At 40.3% G+C, this 24517-nt stretch overlaps 1 protein-coding gene across 9 annotated transcripts in view; it reads right to left on the bottom strand.

The window, feature by feature from the left end:
* Positions 1 to 24216, bottom strand: part of ATXN2 (ataxin 2) — a 46441-nt gene extending 22225 nt beyond the window's left edge. For 4 of the 9 annotated variants that reach the window (XM_019507231.1, XM_019507233.1, XM_019507232.1 and 1 more), the window contains exons 1-12: positions 24122 to 24215; positions 21607 to 21666; positions 20759 to 20830; positions 20318 to 20468; positions 13677 to 13801; positions 12233 to 12324; positions 8811 to 9008; positions 8088 to 8266; positions 6300 to 6509; positions 3938 to 4120; positions 2224 to 2412; positions 1360 to 1467 (exon numbers count right to left, since the gene is read on the bottom strand). In XM_019507231.1, coding sequence (XP_019362776.1) covers positions 1360 to 1467; positions 2224 to 2412; positions 3938 to 4120; positions 6300 to 6509; positions 8088 to 8266; positions 8811 to 9008; positions 12233 to 12324; positions 13677 to 13801; positions 20318 to 20468; positions 20759 to 20830; positions 21607 to 21666; positions 24122 to 24178 — 1624 coding nt within the window. In that variant the 5' untranslated portion in view covers positions 24179 to 24215. Of the gene's footprint in view, positions 1 to 1359; positions 1468 to 2223; positions 2413 to 3937; positions 4121 to 6299; positions 6510 to 8087; positions 8267 to 8810; positions 9009 to 12232; positions 12325 to 13676; positions 13802 to 20317; positions 20469 to 20758; positions 20831 to 21606; positions 21667 to 24121 lie in introns of all 9 variants that reach the window. The other 5 variants (XM_019507236.1, XM_019507239.1, XM_019507235.1 and 2 more) reach the window with 4 other exon arrangements.
* Between the last annotated feature and the right edge of the window lie 301 nt (positions 24217 to 24517).

Below are 24517 nucleotides of genomic sequence, written 5' to 3'. Positions count from 1 at the left end.
AATGTATTTCAATCAACTTGGGGATTTTAAGTTAATCTTGAGTTGCAATCTATCCTGCTTTCCTCTAGAATTTGTCTCAAGTAACTGATCCACTCATTTAACACAAAGGAAATAAAAGCAGCTGCTTGTCCACTGCAGCTCTTCATTCCTGTTCCCCTACACTGAAGCAGTCTCACTGTATTCCACTACTTCCGCACTCAACAACAAATAGTTGTTACATCCACGGCTCTTAGGCCATCTGAAGTGCAGGTCTCGAATGCCTTTTCACTGAGACCAGATCAAAATCTGCAGAGGCGTTGTATGTTAGAATGACAGCAGACCATAAAAACCACAAGACACACACTATACATTACACTCCACTAGCAAGAATTTTTGCAGTTTCAAGTTACAAATTCAGTTTAAACTAAGACAACAATGGGACCCAATTAAAGCAACACAATGTACAACATTCATCCAAATTAACTAGAAAATTATAACATCTAGAGCTGCTGAATGAGAGAGAGAGATTATTATGGAAAAACAGTTCTTGCTTATTTATATGCTTATTTCCCCACATACAGCAACAACTTATAATGAGAGCTTATGCATTTGTTATTTTAAATTTGCAAATTTAATACAGGTTTGGGGTTCAATTTCTTTAAATATACAGTTAGCACTCAACAATTTTATTCCACCCTCTTACTGAAGGAGGGGTAACAGGTACTGCTACACAAATATTTATCATATAATCCTACAGATGTTGAAAATCTAGCTGAAGAACAAAGGATTTCTTGAGCACTTGCCAAAAAAAAAAAAATCACTTACTACTAGCACCCGTGCTTCAAAGGAGATAGTAACTGCACCTGCCAAAATGGCAACCTTAAGTTTTTCCTCCCATTTAAGGAAAATTTAAGACCAAAGAGGAAAAAAACGAACAAATCCAATAATACAAAAGAGGATGTTTCAACTATGTAAACATGAAAAGACCAGGCTACAAGAAAAAGTTGAATGAAAATGCTGAGCACACTTTTGGCTGCTAGAACTGTAACAATGAGGAAGCTGAGAAGTTTCATGAATGTAACAATTCATGAAGGGAAACTGGCCAATTTTTGGTCAGTTAAAAAGGAGTTTTAATAAGGTTTGTTAACAGAGGTGTTCCCCTTTTATTTGATCACTGGACAGAATGAATAAAGAAGAGCATTCCCTCTGCAGTTTCTGATGCCACTAGATTTCACAGCTGCACAAAAGTCCAAGACAAAGGCTTGTGACTTTCACTAAAGTAGCTATTAAAATGTTGATTCCATCAGATGAGGCTGCAGTCTGTGCTTGCAGCTCTGGGAATTCCTCCAGAACAATTAAGGAAGTTTTAAAGATACAAACCTTTGTTCTCGGGTTTAGGAAAGCTAGGTGAAGTCTCACTTGGCTTAGTATTTTCCTTGTTTCCTGCTGCAGTATTTTGCCTCTGGTCCTGAAGTCTGGTATCTTTAGCTGGAAACAATTCCAATTCAGTGTTATTTTCACACACACAAACTGATCAGAAATATAAAGACTGTGAAGAAGGAAATACATGGGGAAAACTTTAGGAACAGAAGAAAAAATTGTCTATTTTTCCATCTACAATCTCTCTCAAGACGAGTGTTAACAAAATTACTTTTTTTTAAATGTATTGTTATGATACATGATATGGGGCCGAAAGATTTCCCCTTTTTTACATTAGAAATTCTGGTTCTGTCTAGGCCAGAAGACTCTCAGGAGTCATCTAAAAAATTATTTAAAAAAAATGCAGATAAAGAAAACCTCTGTTCTGGAATTCAACCACCTCAGTCCTTTGATTAAGAGGCAAGGGAGGCGTGTGCATTTCAAGACCTTTAACTAATCTAACAAAAGTGACTTTCTAGCAGATGCATGGATTTCTTTGTGAAGCAGACAGCAGGCAGGTCAAAAACTCAATTGTTTCAGAAGTCCTGTGTTTCAGAAGTCCTGTGTCAGGTCACTTTCAGCATCACAACGACCTAGTCTTATAAAGCAGCAAAGAACAATTAGAAGTTTGCTAGTCTGTCCAAATGTTTCTGCTATGGTAAATGTTCCTCCCAGGAAAAAGGAAACTGATTCATGGGGAAATCAAGTTACACAAAGAGAGAAAAAGCTGTGCTTTCTGCAGAGAAGCGTAGGGTTTGGTTACGTGATTTTTTTAATTCTTCCCTTTGGCTGAAATAAATCATTCAAAGTACAATAGGAATTTACCTTCACTGGATGGGGTGACTGCTCTGTTGGACGCAGGGCTAGCAGGTGTGGGAGAGGCTGCTGGAACAGGCATGGCAACTGATTCAGTGGGAGTAGTTCCAGCTTGAGGAGAGGACAAAGCTGCACCGGTGGAACCGCTGCTTTGCCTTGGTGACCTGGGCCTGTGGGTCTTGGGGGATAATCTAGGAACTAGAAATAAAATTAAAAAAAAAAAAGGTTAATGGATAAAAATCAAGCTGTTCTAACTGCTCCATATTAATAAAATAAGGCTTAAAGAACATGCTTTAAAAAAACAGCACAACAGTGTACAGGAATTGAAAACCTGTTTACCTTGCAGGTACATTTCCTAGCGCTTTACAGTGCAGCATTTCAGATAAGAGGTGGGTTTTTCCTGCAGAAAGATTCCCTCAACACATATTCACTGCCCTGTGGTCCTACAATGAAGCTGCAATCCCCATCGGTCCAACCACAATAGCTCATATTAACACTTAGTTTCAGGCAGAGCAAAAAAGGTGGCCGGCCTTCTATACAAACAGATGTAAAACATTTTTTTTTTCTTTTTAAATATGACTGAAAGATGTAAGCATCTGACAATCAGCTTGCTTTGCACAATCCTCTAGAGACTGACTCCTCCTGGAAAACTGAAGTATTTCATTCATACATCCAGCTACTGGAGCTATTCTTCTGCCCCACCAGTCCTAGTTATAAATGCATGCAGAATATTCACTTTTAGGAGGAGACTGTCTGCTCCTCTGATAGTTCGCATAGTAACAACCCTCCTGAAACATTCATAAAATCAAGGCAAGAAACCGCTCGGGGACAGTGACAGCATGTACAACACTGACAGGTTTTCCGTGAGGCAGCAGGTCTAAGAGGCTGGCTGTGCATAACAGAACAATGATGTATTCACGTGTTCTTTCCTAGAAAAAGTTCTCCATTGTTCAATTTTCTAAAGTTCCAGCTCCAAACCCTTCCCCTTGGGTCTCCAGAGCAGGCTGGCTGCTGCCGACTGAGACATGCTCTATATTACAAAGGCCTCAAGAGCAGGTAACAAATGTCACAAGAACCAGCTTAAACTGAAGGCTTAATATTTAACAGACTATTTAACTAAAATCTTCTGACAAGTCATTCTGGAGTTGCTGGCACCGACTGTACACTGACATCCTGATTAATAAAAAACAGCAAAGCAGCACATTGAAACCTGGATCACTGAAGGAAACACCATAATTCCAAGTTCCCTTACGAAGCTTTCACCTGAAGTGTAACCTCCTCTTTCCCCACCACACTGCGTTTCCTTCACCCAAGCTCCCCACTGATATAAAAAATGAATGATTCCAGTTGCATAACTTCTGTTCACATGCAGATGGGCTTACTCAACATGTACCTGTTACTTGCTTCCTCCAATAGCTTTCCCAAGACTAGACCTTCAATTCAGCTAATTCCTAGGCATTTTTCTTCCTTTACATTGCATTTAACAGCAAAGCTGACAGAACCACCTCTTTGTAGTTAGAGCAACATTACATCCTTTAGGGTGGAATGCACACAATCATGCTGCTAAGCTAACTGTTAAAAGTCTTGCTGCTTACTTTTAATCCAAGCAAGCTGGAATTAGCAAAGCCTGCTCTTTATTCAGGGACTGAGCCATCTAGAAGTCGAACATTCACATCCCAAAACATCCCTGCAAGCCATCTGCAATAAGCCAAGCTATACCTACCCCCACTGACCACTGATGACCACGTCCCACCTGAAGGGCCGCCTCGTGCCACTGTAGCAGTAGATGCTTCCCCTGGTGCATTATGAGATACAAATTCTAAGCCACTTGAAATTGTACCCCTACCAGTAGAGACTCTGTGACCTCGAGGGTGCCGTTGTGCCTTTGGAGACATCCGTGGTGGCCCTGGGAAAAAGAACACATCCCCATACTATGAATATCAGTCTGTTACATTAAGCATACCTACACATTCACAACCAAAATTTAAAAGTTTCAATCTCCGTAGCCCCTTGCTATAAAGGCAATGTAACAAACCGAGTTAAATTGGTGTTGACCACAAATGGGGGCTCCAGTGGCTCGGTGAAACTAGGAAAACAGTATTGGTTCAATGAACCCAAGTCTTGACATGCCCATCACCTTGTTAACACAGCTCTAGTTCAGCGACACCTTCAGAAGCTTTTAACAAATAGGCTGCCAATCTATTCCTAAGAGAACTGAAATTCATTCCTGGTATGCAGTTCATTTTTGCCCACTGTGACCCAAGCCAAAATGTAATTCTACTAGCTTCTCTAATGAAGTGCTGGAACCTGAAGTCGTAAAACTAGTTCTGAGCTATAAAGCATTCTCAGGATATGGCTTAAGAAGAAGTTCAAGGCTAGAACTACTTTCTCGCCACAGGGTCAGCACCCTTAGGGAAGTCTCCACTGGTTGACCAGTGCCTTCACAGGGGGGGATTAGTGAAGGGTTCTCCATGCAGCCTGCATTATCCATCTGTGAAAGGTCATTGTCTAGCAGCAAGTTGCACTGAACCAATTACTGTTTTCTCAAGAATCAAGCCTGGTCTGCGACTTCAAGAGCCTTGAGCTCCCAAAATTAGAGACAGGCACCTCAGAACAAGGGATGGAGCTTTAGAGTTGAGCAAAAACTTGCCATAAAAAGCAGCTATCAAACTTGGCGCAAGTTCTTTATAATGCTCAACATGAATATATGGAAGTATGTTCACTCAATCTTTCCTTAAAGTTCAGATTTGAAGACTGGCACTAGAACAGAAAAAAATAATTTGCATCTAGTGAACATGTTAATCAACTGCAATATTTCAACTGTTTAAAAAGCGTGGACTCTAATAGAGAAAAAATATAAAATTATAGCCTTCTGTATTCAGATAAAATTCTGAATTATCAATTAAGTCTAGTAGGAGACTTAACAGCTTGAAAAGAGGCACTCTGAACTTTACCCACCAATTTTAAGACTATTCAATTTTAATCCAAACTATCTACAGGCAAACTGGAACCATATTTCCCTGAAGAGAGATTTTCTAAAATGCGTTTTTTAAAAATGTGTGCATTACAATAAGAAACACCCCACTTCAAACCTGATGAATGACTCAAAGCTGCTAACAAGTGAAACCAGCAGGCTGGATTCTCAAGATCTCAGTCATTCAAGGCTAGTAGAGTCAGTCCTACAGGCATGTCAATCACCATCTCCTTACTTGACAGAAATGATCTTGAAATTCCATCGTGCAGGTCACACCTTATCAGCAACTAATTCAGGTGATGGGCAATAATCTTCTTTTGCAGAAATTTCAGTTGAGAACAGCTGTTAAGATACCCCTTCAAACTGCCTGCAGGGCACCCTCTATACAACATGGGTCCCTTTCTTCTGATTTACTAGGTTATGTTGCACAGTCTAATGTTGTGAAGGTGCCCAATTACCACAACACTAGAGCACACCATAACACCACTTGAATGTAGATGTTTCCCCATGCATAGCTATGCAATTTAATATACTATTTTAAAATCAGCACTGGTAGCTACTAAAGGTTTACCTGTGTTGCTGCTCCCCTCACATAAACCATAAATCATATAGAAGCACATTTTTCTACAGGTTTGTTTCTGAAGTAACTTATTTTAATCCTTATTTCGCACTGCACTTATTATAGAGTTCTATGATCTGAACAGAAGTGGCTCCAAAGAGAGTAATGAATGTAAAACTGTTGTGGTAATACTAGGATAATGCCCTTGAAATTTCATCCAGATCAAAAAAAAAAAAAAGATGTTTTGGAGAAAGCCCTCCAACATACACCGGGGTCCCACCATGTTGCTGTTTTATGGGTTAAGACACTGAGCAGCATTACAAAGCCGAGCTTACTCCGTACCGACTTGGGAAATTTCACAGCTTTATATTGGTGTTTTTGTAAAGTTTCTTTAAATAAAAAAGGTTAATAGAAACAGTCTGATAAACTAAACTAAAGTTAAAAACACAAATTATAGGTTAAGTAATGAAGAGGAAAAACAATTTTGTAATTAAACTCACAAAGGAGTTAAACAAAGACAAACAAAAACGTGAACAAATCGTGGTATTGTACCTTCTGAAGACATGCGTTTAGGCATAGTAGAGACAGGAGCTGGAGAACCATGAGCAGAGGGGTGAGACGGGGGCCTGGATGGCCGCGAGGGGGGCCTGGAGGGCGGCCTTGTAGGGGTGGCTGCCCGAGGTGGAAGAGAGTTGGGACCTGACTGGTAGCGAGAAGGTGGGCGAGAGGAAGGAGATGGGCAAGGCGATGGCCAGGGAACACCTGACAGAACAAATGATATGAAGGAAAGTATAAAAACTAAAGAAAAATCATGGGGGAAAAAGGTAAACAGAAAAAAAGCAAAACATGACAAAAATGATTTCATATACATGTTTAACCCTTTGAGGACACGTTTGGTTCTTTCCACAAGTGGTAAAACAATCCCGGCCAGCTTGCTTTCCCCTCTTCTGGACTGGTCAGATTTAATGCAACGTAAGCTCCCCAAAGGGTTACTTTAGGATCTACAAATACTACTGAGGAATAGACAGTTAAAGCTTAATCTGTTAGCTTGTTGCTTATATACATGTTTTACGGTACATAACTCTCGACAAGGTACATCAATAGTTACTAAAGGATCCTGAATGGCGATTCATGTACACGGCTGACTATATAGCTATTATATAATCACATCACACTTAATGAGGAGCAGTATCAATTAAAGAAAGTACTTCTTTACAAAAAACAGCCGTGTTCAGTGTCTGAAGTCGGACGTTTGTGCCCTGTAAGCATCTGTAGAGGGCTCATTTAACATTTCAGAAGAACAGGTGTAACAGTGACTCTTTCCAAAGCCAAACACCCAACTTCCAACTGCTCTGTTTTAAGCATTATGTGCATTCTGTAAGTTAATAGAACAAATAATACGGCTGCAAGAGGGAGATTTCAAAGTTAGCGCTGTTGGGCAGGAGTTTGTATTGCAGATCAGAATGTTTAAATACGTATTTAAAAAGAAAGCATCACTTACCTTAAGCTAGAAACTGCCCAGGCCTTCTCTCCAGACAATCACACTTGAATATTATATGCTGTTTCTTCATATATGCTACTCTATTTCCCCCTGCCAAAGCTGCATTTACTACGTAAGTAACAGTACTGACATATGAACAACCAGCAAAGAGGGACTGAGTTCATTTGTCACTGGAAACACCGCTGCATTCTGGGCAATTTATATACAGAAACACACAGCAGAAGATGCTCAAGAATAATTTATCTGGAGAGAAGATTTCTGAAAAATCTTTCCCGCTGTATCTGACTGCTTTATCTTCCCTATAGCCAAGCTGTGCTATGTCACAATAAAACCAAGGTATAACGCAACGCTGTTTTCTCTGGGAGCTGGATTGAAGCCTCACACACAAGGGCAAGAGTGATATTTCTTCTGCTACTGGTGAAAGAGTCAGGTTTCAGCCGCAGTTGCTGGACAGCTGAAGGTTAGTACTGCAGCTCAACTCGCTTGCACCCCAACACAAAGGTTTGTGCTCAATATCTTTATGGCAGATTTCATCTAACCTTTAAAGATGGACACAGCCTGCTCACCTAAACTTGGAAGCATTTTAGGAGGAGGCACACAAATAAATTCTCTCCTGCATCCAACTACATACAAACATAGTTGAGTCGTCATTTATCATCAGGTCACATAGCTCAAAACCAAATAATAAGCATCTACAGACACCTTTTTTAAACATGCCACATGGTCACCTAACTTATTTTGTCTCTATTTCACCTAGCTGGATCACAGACACCATTTCCAAGATTTTAAAACAAAAACTCTCATCAATTAAGATTCATTCACTTAGCACAGATACTTGCCTCCATTCACTACTCTTTGATCTGCTCCAGAGTTTGGACTGAAGTCTGAAGTATGGGATCCAGATCTTGAAATGGAGGGCCCTGAGCCAGCCTGGCCCATCCTGGGCGAATTCTGTCTTCCACTTCCCCAGGACAGGACATCTCTATTTCGTTGTCCAGGAGGAATGTACTTGTTTTCCCTGAAACACAGCAAGTGTCTTTCATTATTGTAGCCAGAGCTGGATGATAAGGACAATGCTTTATGACTGAAAAATAACATTAATTTTCTCCATAAGTTTCCCTCATATCTGCCTCCTTTCTCCACCCCCAAACAAAATTAAGATAAATTCTACACTCTAAATGCACCTATGCTCTTCTGGTTCAGTTACAGAATAAATGACTTGACATGCATACAGAACCACCAGTTATGGACTGCAAGCCCTCTCACAGTGTGCTGTGATCCTGTGATCCTACAGGGCCATGGCTGACTCAGCACTGAACTCTGACGACCAACTGTGGCATAGCAGATGCTTTACTGGTCAATATGCAAAGCCCGCACTAAAATACTAGGTAACATTAATGATAGCTTGTTCCCTACTCTCTAAGCAACTTCTGGTTTGGGTGTTTGGTTTTCTTAAGCCATAATTCCAATTCCCAGAAGCAAACATGTTCGAAGAATTAAGTTACTGCCACAGCAAACTGTAGGCCTCCTTTATACACAGAGTAGTATTTTGCTTTAAATACCTAGTGTTCACACCATGTCCTTCTCGCTCACTGGAGTTTCTCTGGACAGCAGTATATTTTTCTTCTTCTGTCCGGTCATCGTTTTCCAAGGCAAGCCGAGCTTTGTACTGGGCACTTGATTCAATTTCTTCTGCAAGCTGAGTTGCTCTTGCTTCCCGTTTTAAAAACTCCTCTGAATTATCCCTCTCTAAGGGCACCCTACAAGAAGGGGAGGGGTAGAGAAAAAACAAATCTGAGATATATTTGAAGCATTTAGGTCACCCACAAAAACTGTATTTCCCAAAAACCGAGCTTGTGCTGCAACATATTTCTCTGACTAGCAAAATCCCTAACCATAAAGCAGGTAAGGATGCTGGTTTTCAGCACCATTAAGTGTGCTGGTGATTAGCGTATGAGATCTTGACAATGAAACCTTTTTAGTTTAACTTCTGAGCCGGAACTCTGTAGATAGACTGTTCAGAGGACCCCTAGAGCACAAGGGGCCAAGGCTTCCAACATTCAAATGGTGTCAGATGCCTCGGAAAACATTCATTCTGGGAACATCAGGCACCGCTGTTATAACCAGCAGCAATGGCAGGATGGTATCCAGGAGCGCAAGACCATGGCACCCATCTCGGACATGGGGTAACAACACACCTTTTGAAAGTGTGCAGCAATCTCCAAGTGAAAGGCACTACAGGAAAGAGCTGTATCAATGCAATACAACCACTGAAATAGCAGACTAAAAGCAAAGCGAGTTCAGGAATGAACAGGCAGCTTTAATTTGAAAATTGCTTTCTTCAAGAAAGGAAGTCCAATTTTTTCTTCCACCTACTTTACTGCCCTTTAGAAAAAAAAATAGGTGGCTTTATCAACATACGGTAGCACTCGGTTTTTGCTTATTCTGAGAACTGAAGCATCTTCTCAGAAGTATGAGATCATTTCCTCTGCCTTGTTTTCAGCTTGGCAAACCAATTTTACCCCAATGCTCCAGAAGGCAGCTGCCCAGCCTATTTTCATTTGCTACTTTAAAGACGACACGTAACTCATTAAAAATACCAGAAACATTTATTTTTCTTAGTACACAGGACCTAAAGGCTTCAACTGAGATTGGGACCTGACTGTTCTGGGTGTTGCACAGATGCAGCAAATGACAACCCCCACTCCAATCAACCTGTAACTAGATAAAGTAGGTTGGGAAGGGATGTGGGTACAGTGACTCATCTAAGGTCAGAGGAAAGGTGAGAGGCAGAACTAGAATACAACCCACTTTTCCTAAATCTTAGTCCAGGGACTAGAGCACTGGACCTCAGCCATTACAAATCTGCTGCTGGAAGACCAGGCACTAAACCATGCACTACTTTCCTCTGCCACTCTCTAAACTGCTGGAGTTACACCTTCCAGCTTGGATCATAGCTAAGACTAACAGAACTGCCAGCACCGGCTTCAATTTATACAGCACTTCACCCAACAGCCACTGGTGACAGTGCTGAAATGAAAAATGTGCCACAACGCAGCATCCTGCTATGAGAACAGGGGCAATGGTTAACATTTTTGATAGTGGAGCAAGGCATACCCAGACAATAGGAGATCTGGAAACTGCCCCACACATTTCTTGATATTTTTGTTCTCACCGTGCTTAGGAACCTAGACTTCATTGTGCTAGGGGCAATTCAAGCACAGGATAAAAACCAGGCCCCCCAAATGGAAGGATATAAGGTGCTTTAAAAAACTCAACCAAAACAAAAAAAAAACCAAACAAACAAAGAAACCCACAATTCTTTTTCATAGAAAAAACCAGTGCAGCTGTATCATGGTAACAAAGAAGTAGGTAGAGAAGGAGTGCCTTCAGAGGCTGGTAGAGTAGAAGTGGAAATGAGGAAAAGTATGATGTCTAGTTACTGTAGCCAGGTGTCAAACTATCTCAAACTTTACCAGTTCAGAACTGAAGAAAAGATCTGCTCAAAGAAAAAAAAAAAAAATCTCCAAGCTTAGCAACTGCAGAGACATCTGCACGTATTCAAAATCAGGAACAGACTTGGCCAAAAATGAATCCTTTGCTGAACTTTTCTTTTTTCCCTTTACTGGCTCATAATGCTGAGAACATACAAGAAGACATACCTCCTCCCTGCTCCTCCAGCTATAATTCCCAGCATCTTAGCAGGCAGCAATAAAGAGGAAACTTCCCATGTTGCCTTTTTTTGATTGGGAAACAATGTTTCCCCAGAGATTTAAAGTCGCCATTAAGTTTTAGCTCCCATAACTACCCATGTGGAAGGAAGATACCAGAAATTCAAGTTCAAAGTACAAAGGAGTCTGAAGCCAGAGGAGAAGCAACAAAGTTTTGGTCAATCTAACAGAGCAAAAGAGTTTGGTTTGAAGCTGACATGGTAAGCACTTTCACTATCATTGCACTGTAGACCAAATGACAGCTCAACCCTTCCCTACAGTATACTGGTTAACATCTGCACTGTCCAATAGGGCTTGCATTACTTTACTCATGACTGAAAGACATGCCCAGTGCAAGAAGTTAAGAACACACCTTTGGTAATATTTTCTGCAAAGAGCTGCCAGTGATCTCCTGAAGAGCCACTTGGTTCAGACAGCAGTTCCTAAACCCCAGCAAATTAGATCCACTTGGGCAAGAGTGAAAAAAAAGAGCATTCTTGAAGCAAAGGGCAATGCACAAACGCCCCAATCCACTGGGAAACAAAGCGGTTTCTTCTAACACTTGCCAACTCAGACTGGATTTATGCTTTGGGAATCAGAAAGTGGTAAAGACCAGAAACATACTTCTCTGCTGTTGCCTTGGGCAGTCACATCACTGATTTATTTTATAGCTAGTTAACAGTCTATGTCTGAAAATTATTAGGGATGAGTCCAGACTTCAAAACAAGTCAAGGCAGAGTATAGATCAGAAGGTTTTGTAAAATACGGTAAATAATATCTGCTTAAAGTTAATTTGTGGTACACAATGCAACACCAATGCACCCTCCGAACACTAGAACCATGTCAAACATCTGGGGAATACAACTGTCAGGTATCAGCAATGAAAGAATTTTAGATATTTTTCCCTTAACCTAGGAAATTCAATTAATTCATCAGAATCAGATTTAAGCATTTTCTTTAAAAGTTACCATATATAAAACGTTTCATTCTTTCAGTCTTATTCATAAAGAATTTCTGTTAAAAAAAAGTTTAAAAAAAAAAGCTTACGTTACAAATGAATTGTTCCCACTTAAGGGGAAATGTATGGAGATTATTTCATTTGACCAGAAATGGGTAGTTTGGGAAAAAGGAATTAATTAATCTGCTTGGTAAAGTGTCATTGGAATCTACCATTCCAAACAGGTAAACATTCTGTATCTTTATAACATAAGTTTAGATGAACGATGGAGAAAATTAGACACAAATCTAACAACAAAATATATGTTGAAACTTACGTATAAGAAGATAAACTGCTGTCATAAGTAGACACTACACCATAATTTTCTTCATTGTAACGAAACATGTCATTGGGATCCCATCCATTAGACTAGAAGAAAATGATGCTTGTTTTCAAAATGGCACTGGTAAATACATTCCCTGAAATTTAGGGCTGTTGGCAGAATTCTGCCTTTTTGCCCTTACTCATGGGTCTATAAATCTGATTTTCAGATGCTGAAATTATAAATCCAAATTGAGATTTTTTTTTAAATAACATTTGCTAGAGCCACATATTTTCACCTTAAAAACCAATACTGATGCTAGCATCACACCCATTTTGCACTGTAAGATGTTCTGTCTTGCACTAAACCAAAAGCATTACATTCCTTTACAGAACGTCACAACCAGATGCATTAACCTGTGAAACGTGGAAAGAGTGTGCCTCGCTGTGGCAAGTGCTGGAACTTTTCAAATGCACTACCAACTCAATTATCTGAGGAGTACAAATACATGTGGGGACTTCTGCATACAATAACAGCATTATGTCCCCACTTCTTTTTCTAAGCAGAGAGTGCTCTGGTCTTTACTAAGACTTCATTACTTTCATAAAAATATTAGGTTGCAACAAGATTTCTATTAAGTACTTGACAATCCAGTAAAGGTAGAGCTATACCACAAGCCATGTGAAATTTAAACTTTTAGAAAGGGTAAGCATTCTTCCCAAACTTTGAACAAAGATTTAAGAACCAATATTACTAGGGTTATGGATCAGAGGAAAATGCGATGCACCACTTTATTTGTATTCTTGCACATCACGTTTTTTGTGAACTCTTGTAAAACTAGCTCCTATAATCATATCACAAGTAACCCAGGTAAGTTAACAAGGAACACAGAAAACCATCCATTTATGAAGAAATTCCCCATCCAATAATTCAGGACCTATAGACGTGCTGTTTCTGTACTTCAGTAAAAGCCTATTTTTGGAACTATGAAGCTTCCTGTACCAAATCGATGGTCCATTAGCCTCCTTCACTTGAGCCCCAAATTCACCATCATGTATGAATGGGTGCCCTCAGTTTCTGCACAGGTATGGAGGTGGCAGCAAATTATGAATTCAGGATTTGCACTGTTCAATGAAAATTCTTCTATCCCAACTAATTGTTAAATCAGACAAGGCCGTTACTGCAGCAGCTGCCTTAGTCGGTTTTTTGCCAATATCAGCATCTGGGATCCAGCTATACTTATTCAAATCACAGTGAGAAATCTGTGGTCTCTCAGCAAGTTCTGAATTTCTGCAGTAAAAAAAAAACACTATATAAACAGAGCCATGATATTTAAACAATTTTGCTTGAACAAAGAGTATTACTTCTAGATTAAAATTCAAGAACACTGTGCTGAACAGCAAAATAAGTTACTTGTTTTCTAGGGAGATGTCAATGCATGATAAAAAGGGTTACTTACAACATCTGTGTCTAAAGCCTCCAGCTCCTCACTGGTGGTTGTCTCTCCACCATCCCATGGTTCTAGGTCCTTCTCTTTGTGTTCACCATTTACTTTAGCACTGATTGCCGAATCAGTAAAAGCATCTAAGGAAAAAAACAATGGAAAAAACCAAAATTTGGTTAAAGGCAACATGCAAATGTTTTTAAGGAATAGTCGAACATAAACTCGCAATAAGCACAACAGCATTGCCCAAAACGGTTATAATATTCACTGAAAATAAACTCAGCCATTTTTAAAACGTCCAACTAGCATATGACAAATACCTAATAACACACAAAATGCCCGACTTCCAATGTAATTGCTTCAAGCTGGCACCTAATTCTGAAAATTTCAAGAAACCATCAGAGAATAGTGGTCACTGCTTCTCTTTTAAATACAACAGTCATATTTAATGACTAAGTTTACTCATGTACAGCATTACTTCAAGAGAGTATCATTCATCACTACTTTAAAAACCAAAATATGGTTTAAGTATAGTACAACTGTTTCATATGACTCTATTTACCACAACAGATACCCAAAAACATTAAAGGCAAATTAATATACCTTTACCCAGAATGTCTAAATTATGCCACCATCTAACTCAATCTCAGTTCCTTCCACTGCAAGGTTTCTTTGACGCCAATGTTTACACATTTGTAGTCTCTTTATAATGGGATCCTCCCCACAATGAAGCCAGAAATGCTCTTTGCTTAGTACATCAGTTAAAGCTTTTAGCAGTGTCATACTGTTCAAGCCAAATTACTAAATTACATAGTAAAATTCAAGCACTCCTATCTTATTCTCTGCACAACTAGAAACTGGAATGCTAGAAACACTTGAAGCTGTATACATTATGAATATACTACTAGCCAGGTGTACCAAGCAATCAGCAACTGGATCGTGAACTTTATTTTCCATGCCTGATTATATTCTATTCAAACCAGATGGTAAGAAGTACAGCTGAAGGCATATTAGAATATTAGAATATTTAAGTACTTTAATTTTAAATAATGAAGCCATTCAACGCTAAGGAAGCCAAATTCTGGTATTTGTGAAAAACTAAAACTCAAATCTGCCTAGAGATTCTTAAATGCTTTAAATAAAGGACTTAATCTTTTAAAACTGCTTTCAGTCCATTCTGTTTCAGAACTTCAAACTTCTCAAAAGAAACAGATGGAAATAAGTAATTTGACAGTGAAATCAGGGTCTCATCTAAGAGATTAGGAAATGGTTGGGACCAAACCATTAGACACTACTAGATGTGGAAGAATGCAGGTTTAATTTATTTTAGCAACATCTGAAATTGTATTGGAGAGAAATACACAGTGAAGCTATGGTGAAAAGAATTTACTTTTATGCAAGTGGTTTACATGCCCCTTATGGTCTTCTACAATATCTGAAGATCTGCCTTAATAAAAACCATCAACTACGCCAATTATTCCAGCTCTACCCAACTTGACAGTCAAATTGTAGTAACACTCAACACTATGTCTACTTAAACCTATCCTTTTGCTCATACTACAAAACAGGAAGACCAAAGGAGAGAATGCAAAATGAAGCATTTAAGACTAAATAGTTTGTTAACTGGCAAATATAGTCAAAAAAGTTATGAAACTGTAAAAGGCAAGATTTAGGTACTCAAAATTCCTCCAAAATACAAAAGACTCTTTAAAGATGAGAAAATTCATACGTGATGCAGACACCCTGATGAGGCCAGATCACGGACTGCAAAAATACATAATAAAGACAGCTTGTGAAGTCACTGCAGGGTCTGCCAGTGAAGCTGCATCACACCTGTTAAGGGGAAGCCTGATGCTTGAGCTTGGTGAGGACATACTATAACTTGTTACTGGTGTTTTGCTCGTAAAGGCTTTTGGACAGCTTGGAAACCATTTTGAAGTAGACCTGTAGCAAACTCCAGCTTCATAGGTCCGACAGTATCCAAAAGCACAGTAAATCATTAGAAAGCAACAGATTTAAATCAAGTGCCAACTAGGGTCAGAACAAATAGAGCTGAATTTTATGCACACATTTTTTAAGTCCATAAGCAAAAAGGTACTATGCTATGTACTGGAAATGATAAAAACAAGATGCAGAAACAGGGAAACAGAGTAACTGCCAAAAAAGTTATCCATCTCTGATAAAACAATAAATAGTGATGGGGAGGAAGAACAGGAACAAATCAAAAAACAAACACGAGCTCAGTTCTTCAGGCTTTCCACATTGCCCAGCTGATATGACACCATTTAATTTCTCTGGAAGAGACTATCACATTCACTACTATACACCCTTCAGACCTTGAAAAACAGGGATCGTCATACACCTCTTACAAAACCACTTTGCATCTTCAAGGTAAGTCTCAAGAATGCATTTAATAGAATCAGGGGAAAAAAACCACTCCTGTTGCTTTCTACATGTACAACACAGGACAACAGCTCTTCCAATGTTTGTTATTACTAGGCAATACGGACAGTAGGTACTACAACAACCCAAAGTCGAATAGTAACAAGAGAACACACTTCACTTCTCACTTGGCGTGTCCTCATCTACCTAATCAAGCCTTCAGAGAAGCTGTTAACCATGAATGGGATTGTGCACAGGAAGTAAGCATAAGCCTATTTAACAGCAAACTCAATGTCCCACAATAAACAGAGCTGTTAAGAAAGAAACTGGCCATCAGTTACTGGCTGTGTCCACAGGGGACAAGACAAGTAGCAACAGGCTGAAACTGCAACAAAGGAAACCTAGGTCTTGTACTAGCCATCTACATGGGAGGTTACATGCTGGGATGCATTACTTAGAGCGATTACAGGATCTTCATCGCTAGAAGTTTAAGGGTAGGTTATACAAATATTGCATGCATCTAACATGGTTTGGATGGTGATGACCCTGCCTCAAGCTGGGGGTTAGACTTCTTCCCCCAGGTTACTTCCAGGCCTTTTCTAGGAACTGTATCAAGAACAAATGCATCCTTTCAGCTCCAACTTCTCTCTCAGGGATCACTCATGGTTCAGTCGAGAGGAAATCCTAGTTTAAACTGCATCACTATGGGAAGGGGAATCTTCCCCCATGGAATACAGCCAGATGAGATTAGAGAATCCACACAGGGTCCAGAAACAGAATCCTGCATTTTACTGATGTAGCTATTAACCTCTATAAAACAGCCTCAATACTACAGGGAAGTTAGACATTTAGGACAACATGAATAAACACTACGTGAATGGTATCTTATCTGCCCAGTCCACCTATTCTTTCTCTTATATACTTGTGAAAAGTGCTATAGAAAAACATTCAATAAAAGGCTGTAATGGTTTAAAGAAGGGGGCAATGTAAAGCCACACACTAACGAAGTCTACCAGACAAACAGCAGGCAGTCTCCGAAGTGCTTAAAAACAGCAACATTCCATTATTTAGGAGTTATCCTCTAAACAGGATTAACAGAAGCCAGTTCTGTTTTAAGGTACAGAGAGGGTCTGCTGTTTTCACCTATGCCTCACTTCAGATCCATTTCCTGAATCCAGATGAAGGAGACCGATTGTACGAGGACTGCAGAAGATACTCCAACAAAGTGCTGCTACCAATAATCCCTGCAGTGCAGTAATAGAGTTGACGCCAAATGCAAAACTGAGCGCAGATGACACTAACAGCTCTCACGACACCTGGACAGGCAGAGGAAGTTTTAAGCAGCTCCTTTTTGTGCACGGTAAGACTGAGGCAAATTAATTAAATGAAGAGAGGCCTCAGGCAAGCAAACCCAGTAGCAGCTTGAGCTGCAACGTGAGTTCCTGGCTAGCTCCGCGTTGCTTCTCTGACCTACTGAGGGCAGGATCTCCTTGCCAGAAGACTGGTGGCTGATGTTCAAGCTCTCCGATTTCCTGTTTTGAAACCTACCGCCAAATCAGCGAACAGTGAATTATAAAGTACTTGTTTCTCTACGTGGCTCAGCTGCATGTCATGCAAAGACGCGTTACATCTGCACTCTGAGAAGCTTCAGCTTACCACGCATTTCTGAACAAGTCTGTCCAAGCTTGAGGGATTAAATATTCACAAGCAGTTAGATATTGGCCCTTAATCTGTTCTGGCTTTCTGGAGCATTTGGATACACATTCTTCCTTTTGATTCTCAAGAGCAACAGAGAGATTCAAGTTCTATTAAACCAGTCTGCTTCACGCGCCAGTGATGCTCAAACTAGGCCAAGCAAATTGAAAATCAAGTTTGGTGCTGCTTGAAGTAAACTGTGGTTGCGACTTTAGAGTTTACAGGGCAAACAAAGTATCTGCAAGGTGCCTGCCTAGCAGTGACTTGGTAACATTAAAATTACTTTCAGCTTTGCCAAATTACACACACTTCCTTTGTCTGTAACATGTGCATCACTATTCCCCATCTGGAAGGATCCCCAGAAAGAACTTCAATAGCCACATTCCTTTCCATTTTTGTTAGATTGCTGGGACCGGCCTCAGATTTACAGCATGGTCACAAAACGTGGCAAAGGAAAGACTCCTGTGGCTGGACTAACAGCACTCACAATTTTGAACTGCCTTGACATCAGCTGGCTGCAGCTGAAACGTTACTCCAACTTCAGCCACATGAGAGGGCTTGGCTAGCAGGCATTTTAAAATTCAATACAGCTTTTCTGACTCCAAGGGACCTGCTCTACTAAGAAACGATGCCCAGGCAGCGAGCACCTGCTGAGCTGAGTATACCAACTTCTTCCACAGGGCTAAACCCAAGTACTCTCAAGTCTGCTTTACCCAAACCCTTAGTCTTCGCCTTCCATGGGGCCCCACAAAGGTGCTGAATGGTAGCTTATTGCCAAGGCCCTGCCTTGCACATTAAGGCCTAAATTTTCAGCCTGTGGCTTCTAGTACACTCCAGGCTTTGCCCCATCACCATGTTCTGCCAGCAAAGTTATTTCAGTGAGGCACCTGAAAGGGTCACACTCCACGACAAATGCAGCCAGGGCCAAAACCTCTGTGGGCCCAATGACCTTATGTAGCTGGTAATGTCGTGTCCATGCTGGCAGCCCAACCACCTTAGCACCGCTGCCATAGTTCAAGCAACAGTGTCCCAGTGGGACACACCTTTTCCTCCTCACGCTGCCCATAGTGCACAGGCCTCAACTTAACTTAGAAATTCCTATCACTCAGTTTTACAGCTTCCTGCTGCAAAACCTAGGAGCATAGGCTCTCTTCTCCATGGACAAGAGTCCGAGGGAAACCAAAAGGTGTCCACATGAACATGCATAAACCAAACCATTACACTTGAACTGAGGTCTGTATTTCACTGTCCTTTTTACCCTCTGGATCTTCCCCACGAAAGATAAAATCCTTCAGGAGCACAGAACTAAGCAGCCATCTTATGGTTAAACTGGTGAGTTAAGGGGCTAACTCAGAGCTTCTTGTTATGCATCTCCTCCTTTAATTCACAGATGCATGTAAATCCAAGAGCTGGGTGATCTCCTTTGCAATAAATCCCAGCCTGTTGTGGCAGAAACACTTAGCTTAGTGGTACCTGTTGAGAACAGTAAGATACTAACTGGAGGCTACACACATGCAGGGTTGTTCCACTGCATGCAAAAAAATACCAATTTCCTTCCTTCTTTTATGGACCAGCAAAGCGGGGACTACAGCAAGCACAGGATACCTTAGGAGGTATGTGATGACAAAGAAGAGCTCTCCAATTGAAAGGAGCATAGCTGGGCGACTTGTGAATATATCTTACACCAAAAAAAGCCTGAGGTCTTACAGCAGTGGTGCCCAACTTCTGGCCACATGGGCAAAGGGTTGACGTATGGGCCTAATTGTGCACCACCCCAATTTAGCATGCAAGGCCATATCATCTGGCCCCTGAGGCTCCCCACAGGTCTGAACATTTGGCAGCAGGCGGGCAGCAATTAGCACTGCCATGGTTCCCATGCTACCAGATTTCCGGAGCCTTGGGGAGCCCCTCAGGCCAGATGACAGCTCTACAGACTGTATCTGGCCTGCAAGCTGAGTTGAGTACCCATGTCTTAGAGCAGTGTTTCTCAACCCATGCATCATGACCCAAAAGTGGGTCGCAAGAATACATGAAAGGATCTTAAACAAAACTTTAAAAATGTATTCTCCTTTAAAGGAGAAAAATGTGGGAAACCATGGCTTTTCCCTTGCAGGCTGGCAGAGTATTGAGAACTCTGGAACTGGAACATTTAAAAGCTGAACCCATGGATTGTCCTACAGCATTTAAGCATAGCATCCAAGTGACTAATAAAGCAAACAAACGTAATAACTGTGTTTTTAACAACAACTTAGAAATTCCTATCACTAGGTTTCACAGCTCCTGGAGAATCCATAGCATGAAAAGACTATCAAATATTACCTTTGAAAGAGCTAAAATGACTAGCAGCATTAACACATTATTTCCTCAAGACAGACTCCGAAATATGCTTTTGCGTACCTAAATAAAAAACTACCAAGTTGGGGAGCACCCAACATTTGTGCTCATGGCAGTCAATAGGACACTCAGCACTTCTAGTGTCAGGGCTGTCTTTCTTAAGTGCCTAACAAAGCTCTGGGAGCCACGATCTACAATTTAAAGATACCTCCATTGTTAAATAACTTAAAATTAAAAAAACCTACCTCTTCTTGCGTAATTTGTATCCATATCCTTAAACTGCACCATAACAAAGTCTGAAGGCTTGAACAAGATACTCTCTACTATGTCTTCGCGTTTTGGCCCCAAACTGGATTCGGCAGTTTTCCGATGAGCAGCATCAAGCACCAAATCACACTAATATTAAAAAAAGGAGCGAGTTTAACATGAAACACCTTGAATGATAAACACTCAAATAATCACTTGTTAACAACAAACACGCATCCTCCACAGATCATCACATACATTTCAAGCAGTGAACAGCTCCATGAAAACTAAGCTGATTGCATGCAATTCACAAACAGGAAGAGGTTGGATTTCAATAGATTTACTATGAATTATTTGCTCAGCTTTACTACAAAGCAATTCATCAACCATTAGTATTGCAGGAAAAGTGATGAGAGATAAAAAACAAGCAAGTCAGTTACCTTAGGACTGTAAGTTTTAAAAACTCCTTCATATATACCTCCGTTTTTCACTTGTACTTCACATTTGGAGCCCTAAAATGTGAGAGAAAGAAATCAAAGCAGCTCTCTAACAAGGGCTGTCAAGCGTGATCCGAATGCTTTTCAGTACTGATGCCTTTACATACCTGTACTATTCAACAAGAATGGCTCAATATTCAGCCACAGCTCTACCCAACCACTGTTTGTGTAAGCTTCCAAAGACGCACCTATGCTTTGCAGGTGCAAGGACCCGTGTGCACCTAGAGCTTGGTCTTGCAATGTCTGTAGGTATAAGTTCCAGCACGTACTTATGGCACAGCTAAGTGCTGAGCAACTGGTTGAGTACACATGCAGGTGTTTTTTCCAAGTGAAAAGTGCACATATGTGTACATGCGCGTAAGAGGAGGGCGGATGCTGAAAGCTTGCCCTGAAATATCTAGCAGCAAGAATGGGGAATTGGTGGGGTAGTTCGCTTCTTACTTCCTCCTACCAGCATTTTCGGTAAGTTCAAGCATAAAACTTTTTTGCGTGCAGTATTCAGGCTTAACTTTTAAAGTGTCATTTATTTTACTCATCCAAAAAGCTATCTAAAGATAACAAAGTAAAAAGCAGCAGAAGCATGAAAGAAATGCACCATAACCCTCAAAAAACAACCCACAACACTAAGCTAAGAGAAGTCACCACTGTCCGTCTTCACAGCACAGTCTTGGCATAAGATGCCTGCTGTTTGAATTAAAGGGCCTAAGTATGTTATGTAGTTTTGTATTCTACAGGTCCATATCAGTATCTATACAGATGTTTTACTATCCTGCCCCAGCCGTAAGACTTACAACAACTGACGTAAGTATGTGAACCATTCTCATGTTTGCATAGATGCCATCAAAAGAAATCTGAAAGATAAAAGCGCTATTGTCAGAAAACAATGAAGCAAATTTATTCACCATAACAAATCAAAAGGAATTCAAAGAAGCCCTACTTTCAAAATATATTACAAGTTTTAAATTGGTACATACCAGTCTGTGCTGCTGATCAAATACTCAATAAAATGTACATTTCATTAATCCACATTTCACTAGTTGACTCAATGCCAAATGAATCCATCTCTACCCTCCCATAACACCAAAACTCCATCCCTTCCCACATGTCTCCCCAAGAGAATTTAATAGCTTTGCATTATGTCCTGAAAGTCGCCAAACTTAGAAGTCTACATGCTGGTTTTGTGAAGACTCCATGCAAGACCCAGAACTGCATTAAATGCCCCAATACCCTCTCAGTCCCCACCTCTTACTTAAGACAACTAACTCTGGATGAAGAACTTCAATTTCCATATTGTAAAAAACAAACAAAACAAAAAAACCCTGCTTGCCAACATCTGTGGGAAAAGATTTTCTATCATTCCAGGGACTAGCTAACAAACCCAGCTTCCATGAACTTACACTAGCAGGAGGTAAAAACATTGAAACACACAGTGCCAAAGCAACTACAGAAATCACTATAAACCAACCAAGACTAAATTTACAACAGTACCAAAGTCTAAGATCCCAGGCTAAGCAAACTGACCACATAGGACCAGGAGGCTAGATTTGTCAGGTTTGCATATGCATACATGAAGAAGTGATGAGAATGTGCGCATGTTGCGACATCTCTCCGCTCTCCTCGCCAGCTTCGTTCTTGTGAGCCAACAGATGCTGAAACAGATGAGTACCCCATCATACTTTGAACTTCTCAACTGATAGCACCTTTCAGGCTGTGTCACCGTTTAGCTTAACCCACTCGTACCTACAAACTAAAGTACCTATGTTTTGTGATCAGGCAAGGTTCTTTGGGTAGATGTGATATCTTTTATTAGACTAACTGACTAGTTGGAAAAACGCTCTTAGCAAGCTTTTGGATGCAATCACCCTTCGTCAGGCATAGGGAGTCTCTGCTGGTCTAAGCCTCCAAGGAACGAGAGAGTTTTGTGACATCACCCGTTGTTCTGAGAAACCACATCAGGTTCATCCATACTCCAATACTTATTAGCGTGAATGATTTAAGGACATCAGAACACTTAAAAAGTGTTCTTGATGTCAGCTTTCCAGACAATTTTATTACATTTGAGAGCAAGGGAGAATAGTGTATTTTACTATTAGAAAACTGATTTTATACTTGGTTAAAAATGAAGGAACAAGACAGACAGCAGGTCCCAAACTGAAGGTTGCAACCCTGAGAGGTTGCAGCAGTTATAAGTGGGGTCACAAGCACCTCAGAGGCCCTAGTTCACCTGAGGTCACAATTATGCCATCTACCTACAATTAATGGAGGACAGGGGTTTAACGTGCTTCAAATGCTCCATGGCGACTGCCCTATGGCTACAGTTGTAAAAAATAAATAAATAAAATAAAATAAAATAAAAAACCACCCACAAAACAAACACCCCTAGATCTGGACAACTTAATTCTGTTTCAAATCAGCAGTAGAGCTGCCTGGATATAGCTTTCAATGTGGATGAGCAACAGTGACAGTCAGTGAGGGGCAGCTGAGGGCTGGTGCATCCATGTCCCCTGTCCAAGATGCATGAAGTTAATCTGACTGCAATAGGGGTGCAACTGGACAAGTTTGGGAACAGCTGAAGTCAAATGATAACCATTTCAAGCCCTCTCCCATGTCACCCTACCACCACAAACAAATTAGACCATTTATTGCCCTTAAAAATGAACAGCAATGAAAACTGCACACATCAATCTTACTACAGACTAGGTCTAAGCCCCAATTTATATATTACTATACACCGGGCTAACCCGTAAAACATGTTTCAAAAGCCATACAGATCAGAAATAACCAAAACACCTGGTTATAAAGAAGCTAGCCCAACCTTGTCAATAGTAGCACTAAATCATGCCACTTTTGTTCAACACAGTGATGGCTTGTACTATCTTTAGCATTCTCCCGTTTGAGGAATGATCTATTGTTACAGGCCTCAAACAGGAAAAAATATGGAGGCATTGTCCCTTGCAACACCTATGCATCTACTAGTACATACAGGTATGGTACAGCTACCAAGAACATAGAAAAAATTTGGCTTCTAAAGTTCAGTGTTTTGATGTTTTTAGGGGAGACATCTATTAACAAAGGCAAAGTCTGCAATTCTAATCACCCAATACTTGACCAAGCATTATGCAACGCTTTGTTTGTGGAGGTCATGACTATCCAGAAATACATTAAAAGGAATTATTTGACATCTGACAGTCTCCCTAAAATGAAGCCAAATAAGCAGATTTAGGTCTATCTTCCTGAAGCACCTAGTTCAATTTAGCAACTCATTCCTTGTACCTTAAGACAATACAATGAGAAACGTGTACTTACTGTAGGCTGAGGTGGGCCTTTGCCACTGCTGCGACCTCTGAAATTATTAAAATACATGCATCAGATTCAACAAGAACAAGGACAGGACTGCTCGAGTCACCCACCACCCTCCTTCCAAAAACTCTAGGACCCCAGCAAATTGGTTGATGACAGAAATTTTACAGATTTACAGATATTAAATTTACAGATATTAAAAACTAAACCAAAGGGCAAAAAGTATTTCCCACGATAAAAAATATGATAGAATGGAAACCCTTAAAGAAGCAAAGCAGAAGTCAACTATAAAAGCTCCCATTGGATTTCTGTAGAAGGCATTAACTTACAAGCATTTTAGTAATTTTAAATAAAAGACACCAGTGACATTTAAAAGAGATTAAGAAACAGTAAAGCAACTTC

This window comes from Gavialis gangeticus, unplaced genomic scaffold (assembly GCF_001723915.1).
Source record: "Gavialis gangeticus isolate Ggan-Ray unplaced genomic scaffold, GavGan_comp1, whole genome shotgun sequence".
Taxonomy (NCBI): domain Eukaryota; kingdom Metazoa; phylum Chordata; order Crocodylia; family Gavialidae; genus Gavialis; species Gavialis gangeticus.
This window is presented reverse-complemented; position numbering and strand designations above follow the sequence as displayed.